The 20,795-nt window shown below is 39.6% G+C and overlaps 2 protein-coding genes across 3 annotated transcripts in view; both read left to right on the top strand.

The window, feature by feature from the left end:
• Nucleotides 1-8,044: 8,044 nt before the first annotated feature.
• Nucleotides 8,045-11,855, top strand: LOC117560352. The gene is made up of 4 exons (XM_034237212.1): nucleotides 8,045-8,918; nucleotides 9,054-9,209; nucleotides 9,455-9,547; nucleotides 10,856-11,855. Exons 1-4 carry the CDS (start codon nucleotides 8,229-8,231, stop codon nucleotides 11,162-11,164), a joined length of 1,248 nt encoding a protein of 415 aa, XP_034093103.1. The 5' UTR covers nucleotides 8,045-8,228; the 3' UTR covers nucleotides 11,165-11,855.
• Nucleotides 11,856-15,705: 3,850 nt separating this feature from the next.
• dpy19l1l (dpy-19-like 1, like (H. sapiens)) overlaps nucleotides 15,706-20,795 on the top strand; it is a 56,378-nt gene continuing 51,288 nt past the window's right edge. Inside the window, exons 1-4 of one of the 2 annotated variants that reach the window (XM_034237214.1) lie at nucleotides 15,706-15,748; nucleotides 18,685-18,920; nucleotides 19,773-19,797; nucleotides 19,895-19,982. In XM_034237214.1, coding sequence (XP_034093105.1) covers nucleotides 18,719-18,920; nucleotides 19,773-19,797; nucleotides 19,895-19,982 — 315 coding nt within the window. In that variant the 5' untranslated portion in view covers nucleotides 15,706-15,748; nucleotides 18,685-18,718. Of the gene's footprint in view, nucleotides 15,749-18,425; nucleotides 18,599-18,684; nucleotides 18,921-19,772; nucleotides 19,798-19,894; nucleotides 19,983-20,795 lie in introns of those variants that run through there. The other variant, XM_034237213.1, reaches the window with a different exon arrangement.

Genomic DNA, 20,795 nt, shown 5'->3' with positions numbered 1-20,795 from the left:
CTTAAACGGCTAAATCGCTTTTGAGAGATTTTAAATCTCAGATCTGCTCAGGCGAAACCTGCTTTACAGGTCTCAGCACTCAAGCCTGCATTATTAACATAGGCAGCGCCAGTCTATTGATTGCGTGAAGTAGAACCGCGTGACTCAGTCATCCTTTAGCTCAAAAAGCATTTAAATACCGCATTTAGAAACTGATGAACTCAGTGTGCATCTGGACCTGGTGACGACATTACCTATTGACGCAGCAACCACTGTAAGTTATATTCTTGTTTAATAGACTTCTCGGTTTCATTTATTCGACTCTGTATAATTGTTACTGTAGCTTAAACGGCTAAATCGCTTTTGAGAGATTTTAAATCTCAGATCTGCTCAGGCGAAACCTGCTTTACAGGTCTCAGCACTCAAGCCTGCATTATTAACATAGGCAGGGCCAGTCTATTGATTGCGTGAAGTAGAACCGCGTGACTCAGTCATCATTTAGCTCAAAAAGCATTTAAATACCGCATTTAGAAACTGATGAACTCAGTGTGCATCTGGACCTGGTGACGACATTACCTATTGACGCAGCAACCACTGTAAGTTATATTCTTGTTTAATTAGACTTCTCGGTTTCATTTATTCGACTCTGTATAATTGTTACTGTAGCTTAAACGGCTAAATCGCTTTTGAAAGATTTTAAATCTCAGATCTGCTCAGGCGAAACCTGCTTTACAGGTCTCAGCACTCAAGCCTGCATTATTAACATAGGCAGGGCCAGTCTATTGATTGCGTGAAGTAGAACCGCGTGACTCAGTCATCCTTTAGCTCAAAAAGCATTTAAATACCGCATTTAGAAACTGATGAACTCAGTGTGCATCTGGACCTGGTGACGACATTACCTATTGACGCAGCAACCACTGTAAGTTATATTCTTGTTTAATTAGACTTCTCGGTTTCATTTATTCGACTCTGTATAATTGTTACTGTAGCTTAAATGGCTAAATCGCTTTTGAGAGATTTTAAATCTCAGATCTGCTCAGGCGAAACCTGCTTTACAGGTCTCAGCACTCAAGCCTGCATTATTAACACAGGCAGGGCCACTCTATTGATTGCGTGAAGTAGAACCGCGTGACTCAGTCATCCTTTAGCTAGAAAAGCATTTAAATACCGCATTTAGAAACTGATTAACTTAGTGTGCATCTGGACCTGGTGACGACATTATCTATTGACGCAGCAACCACTGTAAGTTATATTCTTGTTTAATTAGACTTCTCGGTTTCATTTATTCGACTCTGTATAATTGTTACTGTAGCTTAAACGGCTAAATCACTTTTGAGAGATTTTAAATCTCAGATCTGCTCAGGCGAAACCTGCTTTACAGGTCTCAGCACTCAAGCCTGCATTATTAACATAGGCAGGGCCACTCTATTGATTGCGTGAAGTAGAACCGCGTGACTCAGTCATCCTTTAGCTAGAAAAGCATTTAAATACCGCATTTAGAAACTGATTAACTCAGTGTGCATCTGGACCTGGTGACGACATTACCTATTGACGCAGCAACCACTGTAAGTTATATTCTTGTTTAATTAGACTTCTCGGTTTCATTTATTCGACTCTGTATAATTGTTACTGTAGCTAAATCGCTTTTGAAAGATTTTAAATCTCAGATCTGCTCAGGCGAAACCTGCTTTACAGGTCTCAGCACTCAAGCCTGCATTATTAACATAGGCAGGGCCAGTCTATTGATTGCGTGAAGTAGAACCGCGTGACTCAGTCATCCTTTAGCTCAAAAGCATTTAAATACCGCATTTAGAAACTGATGAACTCAGTGTGCATCTGGACCTGGTGACGACATTACCTATTGACGCAGCAACCACTGTAAGTTATATTCTTGTTTAATTAGACTTCTCGGTTTCATTTATTCGACTCTGTATAATTGTTACTGTAGCTTAAACGGCTAAATCGCTTTTGAGAGATTTTAAATCTCAGATCTGCTCAGGCGAAACCTGCTTTACAGCTCTCAGCACTCAAGCCTGCATTATTAACATAGGCAGGGCCAGTCTATTGATTGCGTGAAGTAGAACCGCGTGACTCAGTCTTCCTTTAGCTCAAAAAGCATTTAAATACCGCATTTAGAAACTGATGAACTCAGTGTGCATCTGGACCTGGTGACGACATTACCTATTGACGCAGCAACCACTGTAAGTTATATTCTTGTTTAATTAGACTTCTCGGTTTCATTTATTCGACTCTGTATAATTGTTACTGTAGCTTAAATGGCTAAATCGCTTTTGAGAGATTTTAAATCTCAGATCTGCTCAGGCGAAACCTGCTTTACAGGTCTCAGCACTCAAGCCTGCATTATTAACATAGGCAGGGCCAGTTTATTGATTGCGTGAAGTAGAACCGCGTGACTCAGTCATCCTTTAGCTCAAAAAGCATTTAAATACCGCATTTAGAAACTGATGAACTCAGTGTGCATCTGGACCTGGTGACGACATTACCTATTGACGCAGCAACTACTGTACAGATGAAGCACTCCAGATCAGACTCAGATGGGTGTGTCCCAGTCAAAAGCCCAGCGGATGCCAGCGGCTGGGGGTGTTGCCAAATTGCTAGGGGGCGTTGCCCAATTTCCCCATTTGTTCAATTACAGGATTTAACCATGAGATGGCGCTTCATTCACAAAATACACTAAGACAACTGTTTGCAAAGTGTGCAGCTCTGCAGTTGTGTTTGCTGAATACTGTAGCATTTAATCACTTATTTGTTACTGTATAGTTTTCACAGCTACTATATTGAAAAAACATCAATATTTTAGATCAAATAAAGTATATAGATTGCTTTATGTAGTATATTTCTTGTAATATTGTTGGGGTGTTTTTACACAGTACAGTAGATTGAAGTAAATCAACTTATACATTAAGATAAGATAAGATGGACCTTTATTAATCCCGTGGGGAAATTCAGTAGTTCAAACAGCAACAGGGTGAGAGTGAAAAACAGGACAGCACAGATTCACACAGATTAATAAAATCAAAAATAAGATGAGCTATACAAATAATAATAATGAGAAACTATGAAATAAGAAATGAATAAAACTAAAATATAATTATCATATCATGTATTATAATGTATTGTATTATTAAGTAATATCATACATTAACCCCATTATAGCAGATGCCACATTGAATGGATGAACACATTTATGCATCAATAATTTTATTTTTATTGTATTTCTAAATACAAGTTGTAAAAATACTTATATGTATTTAATATTAACCCTTTGGAGTCAACCGTCACGCCGGCGTGATCAGATCACATGACCTGTGCCGCATAATAACAACAGTCCCGACAACATTGCCGTGTGTTTCTGTCGAAAGTACTGGCTTGGAACTATATCCCAGTCTTTGTTTCATGCAAAAAGACCCAGTAAACACGGAGAGACGATGATATAAAGTTAATACATTTCAAAAGTATGAAAAATGGAAGCACATATTTGAATATATTCGCCGCATTTGATCATTTTACGAAACGGAAAATACTGGAAACTGTAGATCCTGCTCAACAGGATGTATATGTGTATTTCTGTCGAAAGTACTGGCTTGAAACTATATGCCAGTCCTTGTTTCATGCAAAAAGACCCAATAAACAGACACAAATAAACACGGACATACGATGATATAAAGTTAATACAGATATATTTCAGAAGTATGAATAATGGAAGCACATATTTTAATATCTTCGCCGTATTTGATAATTTTACGAAACGGAAAATACTGGAAACTGTAGATTCTGCTCAACAGGATGTATTTACCAGGGAGGGGGTGAGGTAATCAGGTAAACGGAGTGATACGAAACGAGACGAAAAGAGACGAAGAGGGACGGCGGGAACCGAAGAGAGACGGCGGGAAATGAGAGAGACGAAGATATACGAAGACAGGCGGCGGGAGACGAAGAGAGACGGCGGGAGACTGGATTGAAGTAAAGTGACAGACAAACATTGAGAATTTAGATATAGTTAGATAGATTTAGAGTTTTGAAGATTCAACTATGATGAAGAGAACTCTGAACGTGAGTCAAGCTTTAAGCTTGTTTTTTGACATGGAGGAGGAGGAGCCTGTGATGTTGCCCTCTGTGTCGTATTGACAGAAACCGCTTTGAAGCGTGGCACAGATAAAGACAGAAAAAACTGATTTTTGTACATAATGTGTATATATATATATTTGTATTATATTTATAATAACACTTTTTCCTTATCAGAATGAAATCCCATGCTACCTCAATCAAACTTTCACATTATCATAGTGACATCCCATGTATATATTTCCAGCTTTTAAATGGTTTCGTTGTGTATGTTTGTGTTACCTATGAAAAATAATATCATTTTCAAAATCTGTTTATACGTTTTTTTTTTGTGATTTTGGGTCCAAAATGTTCATATAGTAGAAGATCACTGCTCTAAACAAAGTCAAAAATCCTACATCCAAACGAAATAAATATAATTAATTATGATGAATACGTTAAGTCTTGTTCATTGTTTTTCACTTTTATTAAATGTTTGATATTTCCGGTGGAAATGGTGGACTATCGGACATTCAAAATGCAGCATATTTTCACTCTTACACACATATATTAGAGCTGTGGAATGTGACCCTTGGGAGAATTCCTCCACACATTCCGATGGCCAATTCGTTTTAAACAACGAGTTCGCACCCCAGGACAGCATAGGCAACATGGGGGGTGGGGGCTGGTGAACGGTCTGGTCAATGTTTGTAAACACAATCCCCAGGATGTGTCCTAATCAGGAGCCGTGTAAATGAGAGACTGAGGAGCCCCCGAAAAACAGATCCCGAAATAGCTCGTCCTGGTGGGTATACTACGAAGCAGGATTTTCGCTTAGCCGGCTAAATTCAGGGAAAACTCCGGCTTTCCGGTCCTACGAAGCTGGTTCTCTTTTTAGCAGGCTAGATCTCCATGGTAACTTATGCTTAGCGGCTAACCTGGTCGGGACCAGGTTAGGTTGCAGGCTAAGAGCTCAACTCAATGAAAGCACTGCCTGCTGACCAATCAGAGCTCAGTGTGCGGAGTTTAAAGCGATCAAGTCATATTACAGGAGAAAGGAAATACAGAAAAGCTGCCGTCGCAGGAAAGACGGCCGGCAAAAATCACCGACTGTGTGAACGTGAACATTAATAGAATATCACCTCACATCTTCAGAGCAATCTGACTATTATAACATTAGCGTTAAGAAAGCTTACTTAAATATCTGCCACAACATAAGTAACCGGATCAGAGTAACATTAAGTAGCCTACAGTCCGCGGCATATCACTTAATGTAGCCTATCATATATTTTCTTATCTGAGTCAGCTGAGCCGTATCTGGCCGTGCAACACTCAGTGTCACATACTGTATGCAGAAGTATTATTTTAAGCAACACATTAAGTTGACGAAACACTCGAGACAAATGTAATTAAAGTCAGATCGTGTCTTAGACAGGGCAGTGATATCATAAACCTGTTAATGTACGCATTCAAACACTTTTTCTTTTGCCAGCTGTATTCACCTTGCAGGTGCAGACTATGTGGCTTTTATCCTGGATAAAGTGTTTAAGTCATGGATGTTTAAAGCTTAACTTCTTCATTTTTGACTAGTATTAAAGTTCACTTTTCATTCAGGAAGTATGACGCTGCGCTGTCAGTATGCTTCTCCATGTTTGTGATTGGTCGAATGCTCCAGATACCACCCCTTTCATGTGAACGCGCACCTAACTAGATAGGAAACGGCTGGTTTGAGCGATCCACTTGATAACCAGCGTCGTAGTACAGTTTAGCGAGAGCGCGTATGTTTTGGATTAGGCCAACCGGCTAACTCAAACATATCCAGGTTAGGTTGAACCAGTTTCGTAGAACAGGCCCCTGGTTTCCGCAGCAGATACAGTGTTTCCCACAGATATGAAATATACTTGGGCGGGTGGTGGCAAGGGGGGGGGGGGGACTGCGCGAAAAAAAAAGAAAAAGTTTTAACAACATTATTTATTGACTTTTCATTCCGGTATAATCATTTTGCGCAAAGATGGCACTGTTTGTCAGAGCACTTCATCCTTCTGGGATTTCATGAAGAACAGCTCCAACGCCTGTGTGTATGGGAATGCCTCTGGTGCTGGTCCATTAACTGCCAGTGTTTCCCACAGATCTGAAATATACTTTGGGGGGTGGTGGTAGCGGGGGGGGGGGGGTTGAGGTGACGTGCAACAACATTAACCTTTCTGTTGGTCGCTTGTTAGCAGACCCTTCACGCGATGGCAGAGCGAACAGGTACAGGTACAGGCAGGGTCCATAATGATAGCCCTATAGTTTAAATCTACTACCCACACATGAACATATGGAAATGGGTTACTATTTAAAAAAATAAATGTATTTATTAATGTATTTAGGAACCTATCCATGTGATTTTTAGTGGGGGTCGACCTCAAATCCTCTAGGGGGGTCCAGGGGCATGCCCCCCCGGTAAGATTTTTTTTATTTTGGAGTTAAATGCATCAATCTGGTGCATTTTGAGGGGAAAATAAAGAGACTAGATCTATGGAAACACCTATATTTAACAGAACTGTATACATTTCAATAATCATAAAATCAAGGCCATAACCAAAAACATACCATTTCCAATATCAAAAAAACGATTCAAGCCCTTCTTAGACTTGACACATTAATAATTGTTTCACTTTACTTAAATATTTTTATTTAAGAAATAAACCTAAGTATAGTTCATTAGTGTAACACAAATTACATTAATCAATTCACTTATTAAATGTATTTAAGACAGAGCAACTCAAAATGAATTGTTTTCATTTGGGACCGCCCCTTTGCACATCACCTTTGCGCATGCACAAGATCCGTTCTGTCATTTGCCGCCTTTTGTCTAACACTGACTGGAAACTGACTGGGGAAACTGACGGTGGAAAGTCTATTATTTGGTAAGTATTTGTTTTTTCTAGTAGTTTAGAATGTTCCCTGTTTCCAAGTAGGCCTAATGCCTTTTCATTATATCGACAAGAATATTTGAAACCACCGTGTTATATTTTGCTCCGTTTTTAGTTGGGTCTAAACAGCAAGCTAGCTAGCTTGCTAGATATGGTTAGCATTGAATACTGGATAGTAGAGATCATTAGATTATATTAAATTAGATGTCACGTTATTGTCATTGAACACAGTACACCGAAATTCAGTTTAAATTCAACCAAAAAATGCAAAGAGTAATTCAAGTGCACGAGGTAAAGCAGCAAGCTAGCTAGCTGGATAACTGGTTTGTTAGCTAGCTTGCTAGATACGGTTAGCATTGAATACTGGATAATGGAGATCATTAGATTATATTACATTCGATTTAACGTTATTGTCATTGAACACATTGCCTGTTGATGTCCTTAATGAGGGAGTCGTGTCTACACTGAAACAAAGTTTCCCAGATGTGACTGAGGTTCATATGGCAAACAATGTGTCTAGCTTGGGTATACGTTACTGCGAGGGGATGATTATTGTACACGGATCTGCAGATGGACTGCCTAAATTCCATGAGATCATTAAACTTTGCATTGTTAAGGAGAAGTTGTGTTTTCTGGTAAAAGACGCATGTGCTTGGTACAGAGAGCATTATGGTGCTTTTGAGCTGTCTGCCTCGCCCAATACAGAGGTTGCCGTTATTGAGCTTGCTGACTTGGTAGACCCCTATCCCCTTGTTGACTACATGGTTGGGAGTTTGCGCATGGTAATGTTGAAAAGATTCATCATTGTTAAAGGTGAGTATCATTTTTAAACCTAAATAGTCTGAGCTCTGGATAGCAGGCTCTGACAAAAACTGTAAAACCATTTTTATGTTCATCTTTGATATAATCCTAATGTGTTTCTTTCACCTTGTTTCTGCTCTAGATTAAAAGGTGTTCCATAATGGCAGGTCGGGCGCTTCTGCGCATCATCTTTGCCGACCAGTCTGACTCTAGAAAACTGACCCTGGATTCGGGAATCCCAGCAACAGTTGAAGAACTGCACACATTTGTCAAGACATGAATCTTACATCAGTGTCTGAAATTCAGGATAAAAGCACACTGAAAGTAATTTACTCTCCTATATTGTCAAATATTGAGCCCTCCATCACTTTGTACACAGTTGACTCATTTGATAAGACCTCAATTACTGGAAGCTCAGAGCCTCTAATCCCTGAATCATCAATAGCCTCATGCTGCAGTGATGATATGGTGTATACGTCAACCCCGCATCCATCCCCTGAAGCTCAGGCCTCACAATTGTTATCCTGGCCCACAGTTTTTGTGGTTCCTAAGCTCACCTACGAGGCTGAATTTGAGCTTCATCTAAAGAATGCAGAGTTTGAGACAACTGGTACATACTTCCAGCCTGGCCTAAAGCTGAAAGGAGTCATTCTTGATGGCCTAGCCCAAGAAATGATCAAATTCACAAAATATCCGAAAGACTATCAGTGTGAAGAGGTAGCTGCAGCGTTGACGAGGGCCCACCCTTGTTTGGGGCAGCTAGGATCCAAGACAGGATTTGGGGGGTGGAAACAGTCTCTTAAGTACAAAATGCAAAACTATCGTACAAAGCTTGGCCGTCTTGGACATCCTGAAATCCTTGTGAACTCCTTAAAGCACAAGAAAACAGGCCAAGGCAAAGCTGCAGCAAACATAAAAAAACCAAGAAAAGCTGAAGTAAACTACATTCCTCTGCACCCAAAAGGCGAAACCACAGAAAGCTTGGAGAACGAGAGAATTGCCTTATTGTCAGAACTGAAAAAGCGTGACAATGAAGTGGTGATAAAAGCAAAAATGGAAAAAACCTTCTCCCACAGACGCCTTGAGATTGTGGAGCAAAGGCCTTTGATAGGGGACTTCAAATGCAGATGGCCTGCTCTGTTTCAGCAGAGTGAAGTAAGTAAATATTTGTATTTGTTGACAGTCTTTTATTATTGTCTTTTGTGATTCATGTCTACATCCTTGCATGGTTGTGATTCTAATAAACAAGTAACAATTGGTTGTATTGTGCTTGTTAATAATATTTTTAAGGTGAATGCGGAGTTTTTGAGGATCACAACATCACCACTTCAATCAAAGTTCATGTGGCAGCTGGACCACTTCTCAGACAAGCTCTTGAAGATCTTCAAGACCAAAGGAGGAGTGAAGGGGCACAAAATCAAGGAAGCCCTTGCAATATCAGATTCGGTTAGTATAAATGCAGAGAACCTCGTTTTTCACTGTATTGTTTTTGTCCATGATCATATGAACACATTTAAGAAATTGTCTGCTTTTATAGTGTTTTTAAGGCAATAGCTTATTGTGGAAATGTAGGTGTAAGGAGTCCTGCTTAGGGACACACACGACAGATACAGCCCTCTACGTTGTAAACTACCTGCTCTGTTGCACATGCATTGTGCTTAATTGTCTTTGATTTATCGCCCCTGCTTTAGTTTGAAAACATCCACATCAAGAGGGGGTGCATCCTGCGAAGCATCGCGATCTACCTCAACGAGGATCCAGACTCTTTTTTTAAGGAGTATCAGGTATGTTTATCACAATATGTTTTCAATGTATTGGTTAACAGTGTTACCCACAATTATAACCACCATTACTTACATTTATAATAAGAAAATTATATGGCACACAACCCTATCCCTGCTTACATCTAAATATCTTATCACATATCATAAATACATGCAGAAATAAATAAATCTATACATTAATATAGGAATGAATATATGTAAGAATGAATAAATACAGAAATAAAAAAATAATAATAAATAGATACAGAAGTAATTTCATCGGGCAAGTGTTAAAATAAATATAGAAAAAAGTGAATTAATACATTTATACAGATATAAATACATCTATAAATTAACATAGGAATACAATTGATAAATACAAATGTGAATTAAAACATGAATATATCTGGAAATAAATACAAATAATAAATGAATGCTGAAATAAATATTTACATTTATATATAAATACATCTATAAATGAATAAATAAATATGGACATGAATACATATGTAAGAACTTATAAATAATTGAATAAATACATAAATAAAATAATAAATAAATGCTGAAATATATTAATCAATAGATTCATGTTTAAAAAGGTATGTGAATGCAGCAATTACTAAATTGTTAAAGGAATAATTACATAATCACATAAATCAAGGAAATAAATTATTAAAGAATAAATAATCAAATACATATCGAAATAAGTAGGTAAATGCATAATTAACTACAGGAATAACAACAAATTACATTATTAAGTAGGGACGTAAACAAATAATACCTGAATTAATAAATAAGATAACGTTGATAATCAAACAGAACATACAGGAATATATCTTTATAACTTATTTATGCAAACATTTTCTTACAAGCTTAATTTAGTTCTGTGTTGGAGGTCCTAACCTTCTCTGGTATCACTCGGACATTTTTGTCCAAATTGGTAATTTTTCACATCAGATTTGGCTATAATGATTTTGTGTTTTTTCTAGATACTTTTTGGAATTTCAATTTTTCTAATCGGTCTCGAATACACTGTACAAATTACCCTAATTGTCCATTTAAAAAATGTTCCCACACTTCCCAAAAAGTGTGGGGGAAAAATATTTAAATATAATATTTGTATCATATCATTTTATCATTCAAGTTTTTGAAAGTGGACATTTTTATCCTGAGTGGCCAAATAGGGTAGTACATTTGAGTGATACCAGAGGGTTAGTCTAAAACTGTTTTGATCAATTAGGAGAGCCACATAAGTAAATCTGCTTCTATAAAATGTAGTAATTCAGGTTTTAGTTAACACATATGTTGTATGTTTGTGTCTTTGTTCAGGCCTCTGCCTCTGAAGATGCCAAGAGGGACATGGCAAACACAGTCATGGGCATATACACACTTCAAAGAGATGTGGATGGGCAGCCAGAGGACGTGGGAATTGTCATCGAAGGCAATATAGTCATGGACAACTTGGGCAGCGTGATTGTGGGGTTTGTCATGCTATTGGGACTTATTTATGCCCTGGATTTGAGCTTTCCGGACAACCTCAAACACACCTTCGAGTTCATGCAGAAGGTAGTGATGAATCTGGATGGGCACAAGCTGAATGGTAAAATCGAAAGTCTGAAGATCAAGTTGTTCGATTGAAATGTGAAAAAGAAGTGACTCATGAGTTCATTGTTGTCATTTTATTCACGAGTTTCCTAGTCAGAGCAGATTGAGCCGTTATATCAATCATTTGTTCTGTGCTTTTCTGTATTTGTTTCAACACACTGTAACACTATTTCCATATGTTGGTGTTTGCAGTGCACTCTTTATGTTATGTGTTATTGTCCTGTTAGAAGAGCAGTGCATACCCCTGTTATATTGTATTCATTGTATTTGGCAAAGGGAGATTTGTAAGTTAATTATAGGAGTTCCATTTCTCTGCCATTTTAAAAATGGTATTATCTTTCAGAAATGTTTTTCATCTTTCAGTGTGAATTCATTCATTTTAAAAAGACTGTATTGAATGGAGGATTGTTTTGAATAATGTGAATTTAAAAATAAAAAAAACTAAACCATGTTTTCTATCATGTGTAACACATTTTTATTAAATTATATTTAACCTCATTATTTCATTTTCAATTAATTAAATAGGATTTAGGTGGACTAGCATTATTTAAATTCATAAAGGTAATGTTATCATTTTACTTAAACTCTATTTGAAAAATTTGAGTTGGACTAACTCATTTACATTATACTGCATGGATGCCATTAGTTTGAGTTTGTGCCACATATATTTATTGGATGGAAAACCTGCCAACAATAAAATTGAGTTAATCCAATGAGTTATTTCTTTGAGTGTATGTAAAAAAACACTGAAACTTGTTTATTAATTTAGTTTTGGTTCATTTATAGTTGTGAGTGTGTCTGTGCTCCTGAATCAGCCTCTCCTGTCTCCCTCCTCTCCCCCCTCTCCATCCTCTCCCCCTGCTCCTCTTTGAGGCAGCAGCAAAGTCTTCTCTCAACAAGTTTTAAAAGTGTATCTTACCTTTTTTCACCTAGTTAACTTTTTATTTATTTATTCATGCATATTTTATTAATCACATTACATTTCATTTAGCTGACGCTTTTATCCAAAGCGACTTATAATGACCGATTACAGGGACATTCTCCCTGGAGTAACTAAGGGATAAGTGCCTTACTCAAGGGCACACTAGTGTTCCTGGCGGGATTTGAACTCACAGCCTTCCGATCTTCAGCCCACCTCACTATCCATTAGACCAATCACTACGCTCTCAAATGGAAATATGTGTTTACATAAATGGTGACCACACCGTTTGAGACCCACTGAGAACTTAGACTAAGTTAACTATCTAAACACTCAGAGAGTGCTTTACCTCACCTGAGCTGAGGTTATCCCGAGCTTGAATGACACACAGAGACCAATCAAGGGCTTTGATTTATGATCTCTATGACAGTGGCCATGTCGGCAGGCCACATCATGTGGACAGCCAGTCACCCTGTGTGAGGCAGGCCACTTAACAGGCCAGAAGGAGGCGAGATCAGAGCAAGGGAGCGAGGGATCATTGTCTACAAGTTAATCGATCGCAGATGGCGTCGTGGTCACGGACGAATACAAAAAATATATATAAAAAAACAAAATTATAAAAAAAAAAAAAATGGGTCGCGAAATATACTTGGGCGGCCGTTAATATACCTGGGCGGCCCGCCCAAGTATAGTCTATGTGTGGGAAACCCTGGGCCTACAGTATGGTGTCTGTGTTATGTCAGTTATTTTCAATAAAACGTTGAAAACTGAACTTGAAAATGGTTTCCTCTTTTTATTTTATTTATCATTTTCGGGTCGGGGAGACGTGATTAAAAATTAATTTGCAGAAATGTAAAGTGTTCTAACTAAGTTCTATTCATATTCTTGACGGGAAGAGCAGTGTAAATGGGTGGCCATATGCATTTGAAAAGCAATATAAATCACACAGTTATTATACAATAGGCTATAAAAGCACCATCGATAACCATTACCTTTATCCAATTCAAACTTTGGACGGGAAAAAAGGAAGGTGTACATGGTTGGGCTATACTGTAGGCCCAGGGGCGGCGGGTGCTGTAGGCTAGGGAAGGCTAAGCCTTTCCAAATATTTGTGTAACTGCATCCTGGTAAAATAAAAATATAATGTCTTTGACATTAGCGCTGCTATGCAGCCACCTGTGCCCTGTACCACGAAGCCAGTTCAACAGACCCTGGATATGCTTGAGTTATCTTAACTAACCCTAACAAACGCGAACTCGCTAAACGGTCCTACGGCGCTGGTTATCAACTCGGTAAATCAAGCCAGGGTTTCTCTCTCCAGCTGAGAACGCGTTCACGCGAAAGGGGCGGGGTTAGCTACATTTGACCAATCACAAACAGGGACAAGTGTACTGACAGCGCAACATCATACTTCATTAATGAAAAGTAAACTAATATTAGACAAATATGAACTTTAAACATCCATGATGACTTAAACATGTAATCCAGGATACAAGCCACATAGTTGCACCTGCAAGGAGAATACAGAACAACTCGTTAAAAAATAAACTACCGAGTGTTTGAAAGTGTACAACAGTTTTATGATACTGCCCCATCTAAAACACGAGGGGATCTGACTTTATTACATTTGAGTTGAGTGTTTCGTCAACTTAATGTGTTGCTTAAAATAATACGTCTGCATACAGTATATGTGACAATGTAACTAAGTGTTGCACGGCCAGATACGGCTCGAGAAGCTGACTCAGATAAGGAAATATTGTGATATCGATGTGAGATCGATGATCTGATTGATGATGTGATGTCAGTGTGATATGAATGATAAGTGCGACACGTCGGCGTCTTCTCTGCATACGGCAGTTTAAACTGCATTTCCTTTTTCCTGTAATATGACTTGATAGATTTAAACTCCGCACACTGAGCTCTGATCGGTCAGCAGGCGGTGCTTTCACTGAGTTGATCTCTTTTCTATAGACGCCGGAGGCGGGCAGCGTAAGATGAAAAAAAAAGTTATTTAGCCTTCCCAAACCTGAGCCTCACGCGCCGCCTATGTGTAGGCCTACTGTATACATACAAAGGCCATTCAAGCTAGAGTTCTTCTGGAAATGTTCACATCAGGCACCTTCAAGTTAAACAATACTAAACAATTAACACAGTAGGCCTAAATTATGTGGATTAAACCACATTTATTTCGTTAAAAATAAACGAAATATGATTTAGTTTGAATGATTAAATGTCATCAGGCACCTTCAAGTTAAACAATCAGGTGCACACTTTAATGTGCCGCCACCTCCGGATTCGGCTTGACTCGGTTTAAAGAATGCACAAATGTGTTTAATCGTTTATGTCAGATATGTACCAAGTAGCCTAAATACATTTGTTCCTGCTCAAGATTAGATTCAACTTTATTGTTATTGCACATATTGCAGGTACTGAGACAACGAAATGCAGTTTAGCTTCTAACCAGGTGCAACAAGCAGCGAAAAGTAATGTGCACAATACTACAGTAAACAATTAACACAGTAAATTATGTGGATTAAACCACATTTATTTCGTTAAAAAGAAACGAAATATGATTTTGTATGAATGATTAAATGTAGGGTGAATTGCCCTAATGTGGGACATTTTTTCTTTTCAGACTTCGGGAATATATTGCGATATGAAGCCGATACAATAAATCTAAATCCAGTTGGCCACCATTCCGAAATCCCCAGTAATATTAGACACTAATAATACAGTAAACTATTAACACTGTACATATTATTGTTTGCCCGTGGGATTAGGATGATCGGTAGTGAGACCCGTGCTGCATTTTCCTCCGGTCGGATGTGATATAAAAACAAAGCGATTATTTTTGTTGTTGTAAACTCACGTGGATTACATTTAGTGCATTCATTTCAACTCGCGAACATATGATACAATAAATGATCGTGAGGATGATGATTGAAAATCGTTTGTTTGAGCCTGGATGCATTTCCTGATCTAAAAACATAGTGATGGTTTTGTATTTACGCCAACGTGAATTAAACATTATTTTGTTAAATAAAAACATGGGGATGTTTAGTAAATGATTACATGTCTCTTATTTAGCACAGAATATGATCCTATCCGTGACATATGGATCTTAACAAATATCCGCTATATCAGATACCTGTAGATCAGCTGTTTATTTCACATGAGTTCCAGTGTGGCAGCTTTTTAATCACGGCTCCCCCTGGTGGATCCATTATCCATTGCAGCTGGTTTCATTATAATTAAATGTATTTATCAAGGGGGCGTTTCAAGTCCTGCGGGGGGGGGTTTCCTTTTCAGCAGGGGCCCACCCCGTGCCGATCACGGACCCGCACGGGTAGGCGTCTGAAATGGAGCGCTTCATCTGTAAGTTATATTCTTGTTTAATTAGACTTCTCGGTTTCATTTATTCGACTCTGTATAATTGTTACTGTAGCTTAAACGGCTAAATCGCTTTTGAGAGATTTTAAATCTCAGATCTGCTCAGGCGAAACCTGCTTTACAGCTCTCAGCACTCAAGCCTGCATTATTAACATAGGCAGGGCCAGTCTATTGATTGCGTGAAGTAGAACCGCGTGACTCAGTCATCCTTTAGCTCAAAAAGCATTTAAATACCGCATTTAGAAACTGATGAACTCAGTGTGCATCTGGACCTGGTGACGACATTACCTATTGACGCAGCAACCACTGTAAGTTATATTCTTGTTTAATTAGACTTCTCGGTTTCATTTATTCGATTCTGTATAATTGTTACTGTAGCTTAAACGGCTAAATCGCTTTTGAGAGATTTTAAATCTCAGATCTGCTCAGGCGAAAAGCACTTTCTTTCAAGATAAGATCCAATCTTCCTATTCCAATCCTAAAACACTATTTTCCATCTTCTCCACCCTCTTGGACCCTCCAAAAGCTCCTCCCCCCTCCTCACTTCTGTCAAGCGACTTTGTTACCCACTTTGAAAAAAAGGTTAATGATATTCGCTCTTCTTTTTCTGACTCACCTTTACTCACCGCTGGGTCACCAGACCGTCCTTCCACCAACACACTAACCTCCTTTTCCCCTCTCTCTCCAAGTGAGGTTCTTACCCTCATTACCTCTGCCCGCCATACCACCTGTCCTCTGGACCCTATCCCTTCAAACCTCCTTCAGACTATCGCTCCTGATATTCTACCGTTTCTCACCCATTTCATCAACACTTCTCTAACTTCTGGTCACTTTCCAAACAGTCTCAAGGAGGCAAGAGTAAACCCTCTCCTAAAGAAACCCACTCTCAACCCGTCTGATGTTATAAACTACAGGCCTGTCTCTCTCCTCCCGTTCCTGTCTAAATCACTTGAACGCGCTGTCTTTAAACAACTCTCCTGTTATCTCCATCAGAACAACCTTCTGGATCCGCACCAGTCTGGTTTCAAGGCAGGTCACTCCACAGAAACTGCTCTCATTGCTGTCACGGAGGAACTGCACACTGCCAAAACTGCATCCCTCTCCTCTGTCATCATCCTGTTGGACCTGTCTGCTGCATTCGACACGGTGAATCATCAGATCCTCCTTCGCACTCTCCAAAAACTTGGAGTTTCAGGCTCTGCACTTTCCCTCCTCACCTCATACCTGAAAGACCGTACCTACAGGGTGACTTGGAGAGGGTCTGAGTCCGACCCTTGTCAATTAACTACGGGGGTCCCTCAGGGCTCTGTTCTTGGTCCCCTCCTCTTCTCCCTGTACACAAACTCGCTCGGATCAGTCATTAGCCCGCATGGTTTTTCTTACCACTGCTACGCTGACGACACCCAATTAATTCTGTCCTTTCCCCGCTCAGAGACCCAGGTCGTCGCACGCATCTCTGCTTGTCTAGCTGACATCTCTCAGTGGATGTCTGCTCACCACCTCAAGCTCAACCTTGACAAGACTGAGCTGCTCTTCCTCCCGGGAAAAGATTGTCCAACTCTTGACCTGACAATCAACATCGGCACCTCAGTTGTTTCCCCGACTCAGACTGCAAGGAATCTGGGTGTGACCCTAGATAACAACCTGTCCTTCACTGCAAACATCGCTGCTACAACCCGTTGCTGCAGATACACGCTTTACAACATCAGGAAGATACGTCCCCAGCTGACTCAGAAAGCGACTCAGGTTCTGGTCCAGGCTCTCGTCATCTCACGCCTAGACTACTGCAACTTCCTCCTGGCTGGTCTACCTGCATGTGCCATCCGACCTCTGCAGCTCATCCAGAATGCAGCGGCTCGTCTGGTTTTCAACCTTCCTAAATTCTCCCACACCACTCCGCTCCTCCGCTCCCTTCACTGGCTTCCGGTAACTGCTAGAATCCACTTCAAGACACTGGTACTTGCTTACCATGCTGCGAATGGATCTGGCCCTTCCTACATCCAGGACATGGTTAAACCGTACACCCCAGCGCGTGCACTACGCTCTGCATCAGCCAAACGACTCGTTGCGCCCTCGCTGCGAGGGGGACCCAAGTTCCCATCGGCGAAAACACGTGGGTTTGCTGTCCTGGCTCCAAGATGGTGGAATGAGCTCCCCATTGACATCAGGACGGCAGATACCTTGCACATCTTCCGGCGCAAACTGAAAACTCATCTCTTTCGACTCCACTTCGAGCGTTAGAACTATTAACGAAGCACATTTATACTAATAAAGGACTGGCTTACCTAAAGCCAGTTGAGTAGCACTTGAAATGTTTGGCTCTATGAAACCTGATGTACTTATATGATTCTGTTTTCTTCAAGGTTGTGTCCTCCTGGTCGAATGTACTTATTGTAAGTCGCTTTGGATAAAAGCGTCAGCTAAATGCAATGTAATGTAATGTAATGTAGGACACTGATTTAAATTATTGTTAAACTGAATTTTTTTTATGCTGTGTATGTCATTTATTATATGTAATGCCTTGTATTTTATCTATGTAATGTCTCGTCTTTTATCTGGACCCATTCAACAATAGGTTGTGTAGCATTCAAACCTTTTCATGGACTTGCAGTGGTCCTCGCTTTTTTATGTCTCTCCAACGAGTTACGCAGGTGCTTCCAGTCTACATATCCATCCCTCGTAAATGCACCTTCAGCTCCTGGGCTGGGGAAATGTCTGCACATTTTACAGAAAAGCGCGTTCCTACTTGCGCTGTATTCCACCCAGGGAAAATCTTTATACCACCTCAACCAGTTTTTACCGGAAATTAGTTCCGTTCAGAGGATAACATACATACAACATTAATTCAACTCGATATTTATTCATTTGAATTTCACTTTGAATGCTTGGATATTCTCAATGGCTGAATAAACAAATGTAGGCTATAATAATAATACAAAATAATATAAATTACACCGAAGCTTTCTCAGGGCTGTGTGTGTATGTGTGTGTGTGCGTGTGTGTGTTTGTTTTGAATAATCTGGTTAACAGTATGGTACCCGCTGCTTGTTGTTGTCATGGTTACAAGCAGAAGCTCCTTGTAGTTGCGACACACGGCCGGCAGGGGGCGGAGCTTCATCAGATGTGAAGGAGGAACCAGTGAAAGCATCAGGCAGCAGGTAGTGAAGGGGCAGATCCGCGGACCAGATATCATTGTGGGGTTGCTTAGCTCACACCCCTCGGTTTTTTTTCTTATTCTCCTCAGATTCTCGCCTTCGTGGCTCTTCCCTAGCGAAACTATGGTGGCTAAAAACAGAAAACAGACCGGAAAGAGTCCAACGACCCAGGCTGACCGGAGCCCGCTTGTTTCGCCTCCTGCCAAAAGTAACGGCAGGCGAGCAGGCAAAGCTTTCAACGGCTCCCATCCTAACGGGCTCATCAGACACAAGCTGGGGCTAACTCCTTCTGCAGTCGGGAAGCTGGGTGTCACTCTTCTGCTCGGTGAGTTAGCCTGCTAGCTTCTCCGTGGACCCCCAAGCTAACGGCTGCTAACGTTATGTGTATAACAGTAGCATTAGCGGGTAAATGAAGTTATCTCCGCTGCTGATTAGTTGGCTAATGTTAGCACATAGAAGCTAGCTCAGGAGCATTAGCCACCTATTGTTGCTATTATTAATTAATATAAAAGTGTTACTATCTGCCTGGTACTTGCATCCGTGTTAACAGGTTTTCATGCAAAAGTTAAAGCTAATGTTTTGTATGGGTTATTTTATGAATTCACCGCAGCAGCCACACATGGTATTATCCAACTCACCCACCCTCAGAGATGCAAGAAGTACTTAGATATAGTAATTAGGTAAAAGTGGAAGTACCAGAGTGTAGGAATACTCTGTTTGTTACAAGTTAAAGTCCTGAATCCAATGTTACTCAAGTAAAAGCACAAAAGTATTAGCATCAAAATATACCTAAAGTGCCAAAAGTGAATGTACTCATTATGCAGATTGGCCCATCCAGAATAATATATGTTTTTATTATAATTATTGATGGATTAAAGTAGTATCAACACTGGTAAAGGTGTACCTAGTTGTATGCACTTTGTATACTGCAGGGTAGCTTTTGAAAGTGACTCAAAGTGTAACTATAGTCCTTTTTAAGTGTTGATTATATTTCACATTATTAATCAATATTTGCAAAGTAATTCAACATATCAAATACATCTGGTGGAGATAAGGTATACTATTTACCTCTGAATTGTAGTGGGGTATAAGTACAAAGTAGCAACAAATGGAGATACTCAAGTAAAGTACACATTTTTGTTAAGCAGTATTTCAAGTTGATTCTCTCTGTCCACAGCTGCTCTGACTGGGTATCTCCACTGGTAAGTTTCACTATTCTCATGTTATTGCTCACACATTACTGCTGTGTTTACTTGTGGATTCAGCTCTTGGCTCACTTATTTCTCCTGCTTTCATCAGGCATCATCTCTCACAGCTGTTTGAGAATGACAGACACTTTTCACACTTGTCAAACCTGGAGAAAGAAATGGCTTTCCGGACAGAAATGGTACATTGATTACTGTTGTTGTGGTTTTATTGTTATGGACGCACTAATAACATTGTTTTGAAGCAGTTGCCACCATGTTCTGTTGCGAGACAGTACAGGTACAAGTGTAATTGCTGGTACACAATGTATGGGGTTGTATGCAAATCGTGTCACAGCAGGACTGCAACTAACAATTACTTGTATTCTCATTTGGTAAAACTATTTTGAGACTTATCAGCTGATTGATTGCAAAACAACTTAAACAACAAGTTAATTCAATGCCATTGGACATCTTTAAATGTCTTGTTTGTCCGACCAACAGCCCTTAACCCGAAGCGATTCATTTTGCAATCATTTAAAACAGAAAAGCAGTACATTCTGATATCTGAGAAGCTGGAACCAGGAAGTGTTTAGCATTCATCCTTGACAAATGACTTGTGCTATTCATTGATCGTAAGAATAGTTGCAGACCAATGTCTTTGTGGCTAGACCACCAATCAATAAATCAACTAATCATTTCTTTATTCGCTGAGATTTGCTGCTAATTTGACACTTGCATAGAACTCGTATCACTCCTATAACAGAAAAAACAGGTAGACCTACTTTATTAATATACTTTTGGAACGATAAGATAATATTCTGCTTTCTATTTGGCAGCAACTGTGATATCATGAGTCCGTTAGATGTCCAGGTGTCTACCTCCTTTGCATCTGTATATCATTCTTATCATTAACATATGATATGATGCCTATGATGAGCCATGACAGGAGGTGCATTTATTTACTAAAAGGAACAATAGACAACAGTGTTTTCAACATTAGAACTGAACCCAAT

Source organism: Gymnodraco acuticeps, unplaced genomic scaffold, assembly GCF_902827175.1.
Source record: "Gymnodraco acuticeps unplaced genomic scaffold, fGymAcu1.1, whole genome shotgun sequence".
Classification (NCBI taxonomy): Eukaryota; Metazoa; Chordata; class Actinopteri; order Perciformes; family Bathydraconidae; genus Gymnodraco; species Gymnodraco acuticeps.
Note: the sequence above shows the minus strand (reverse complement) of the source record. Positions and strands in the feature narration are given on the sequence as shown.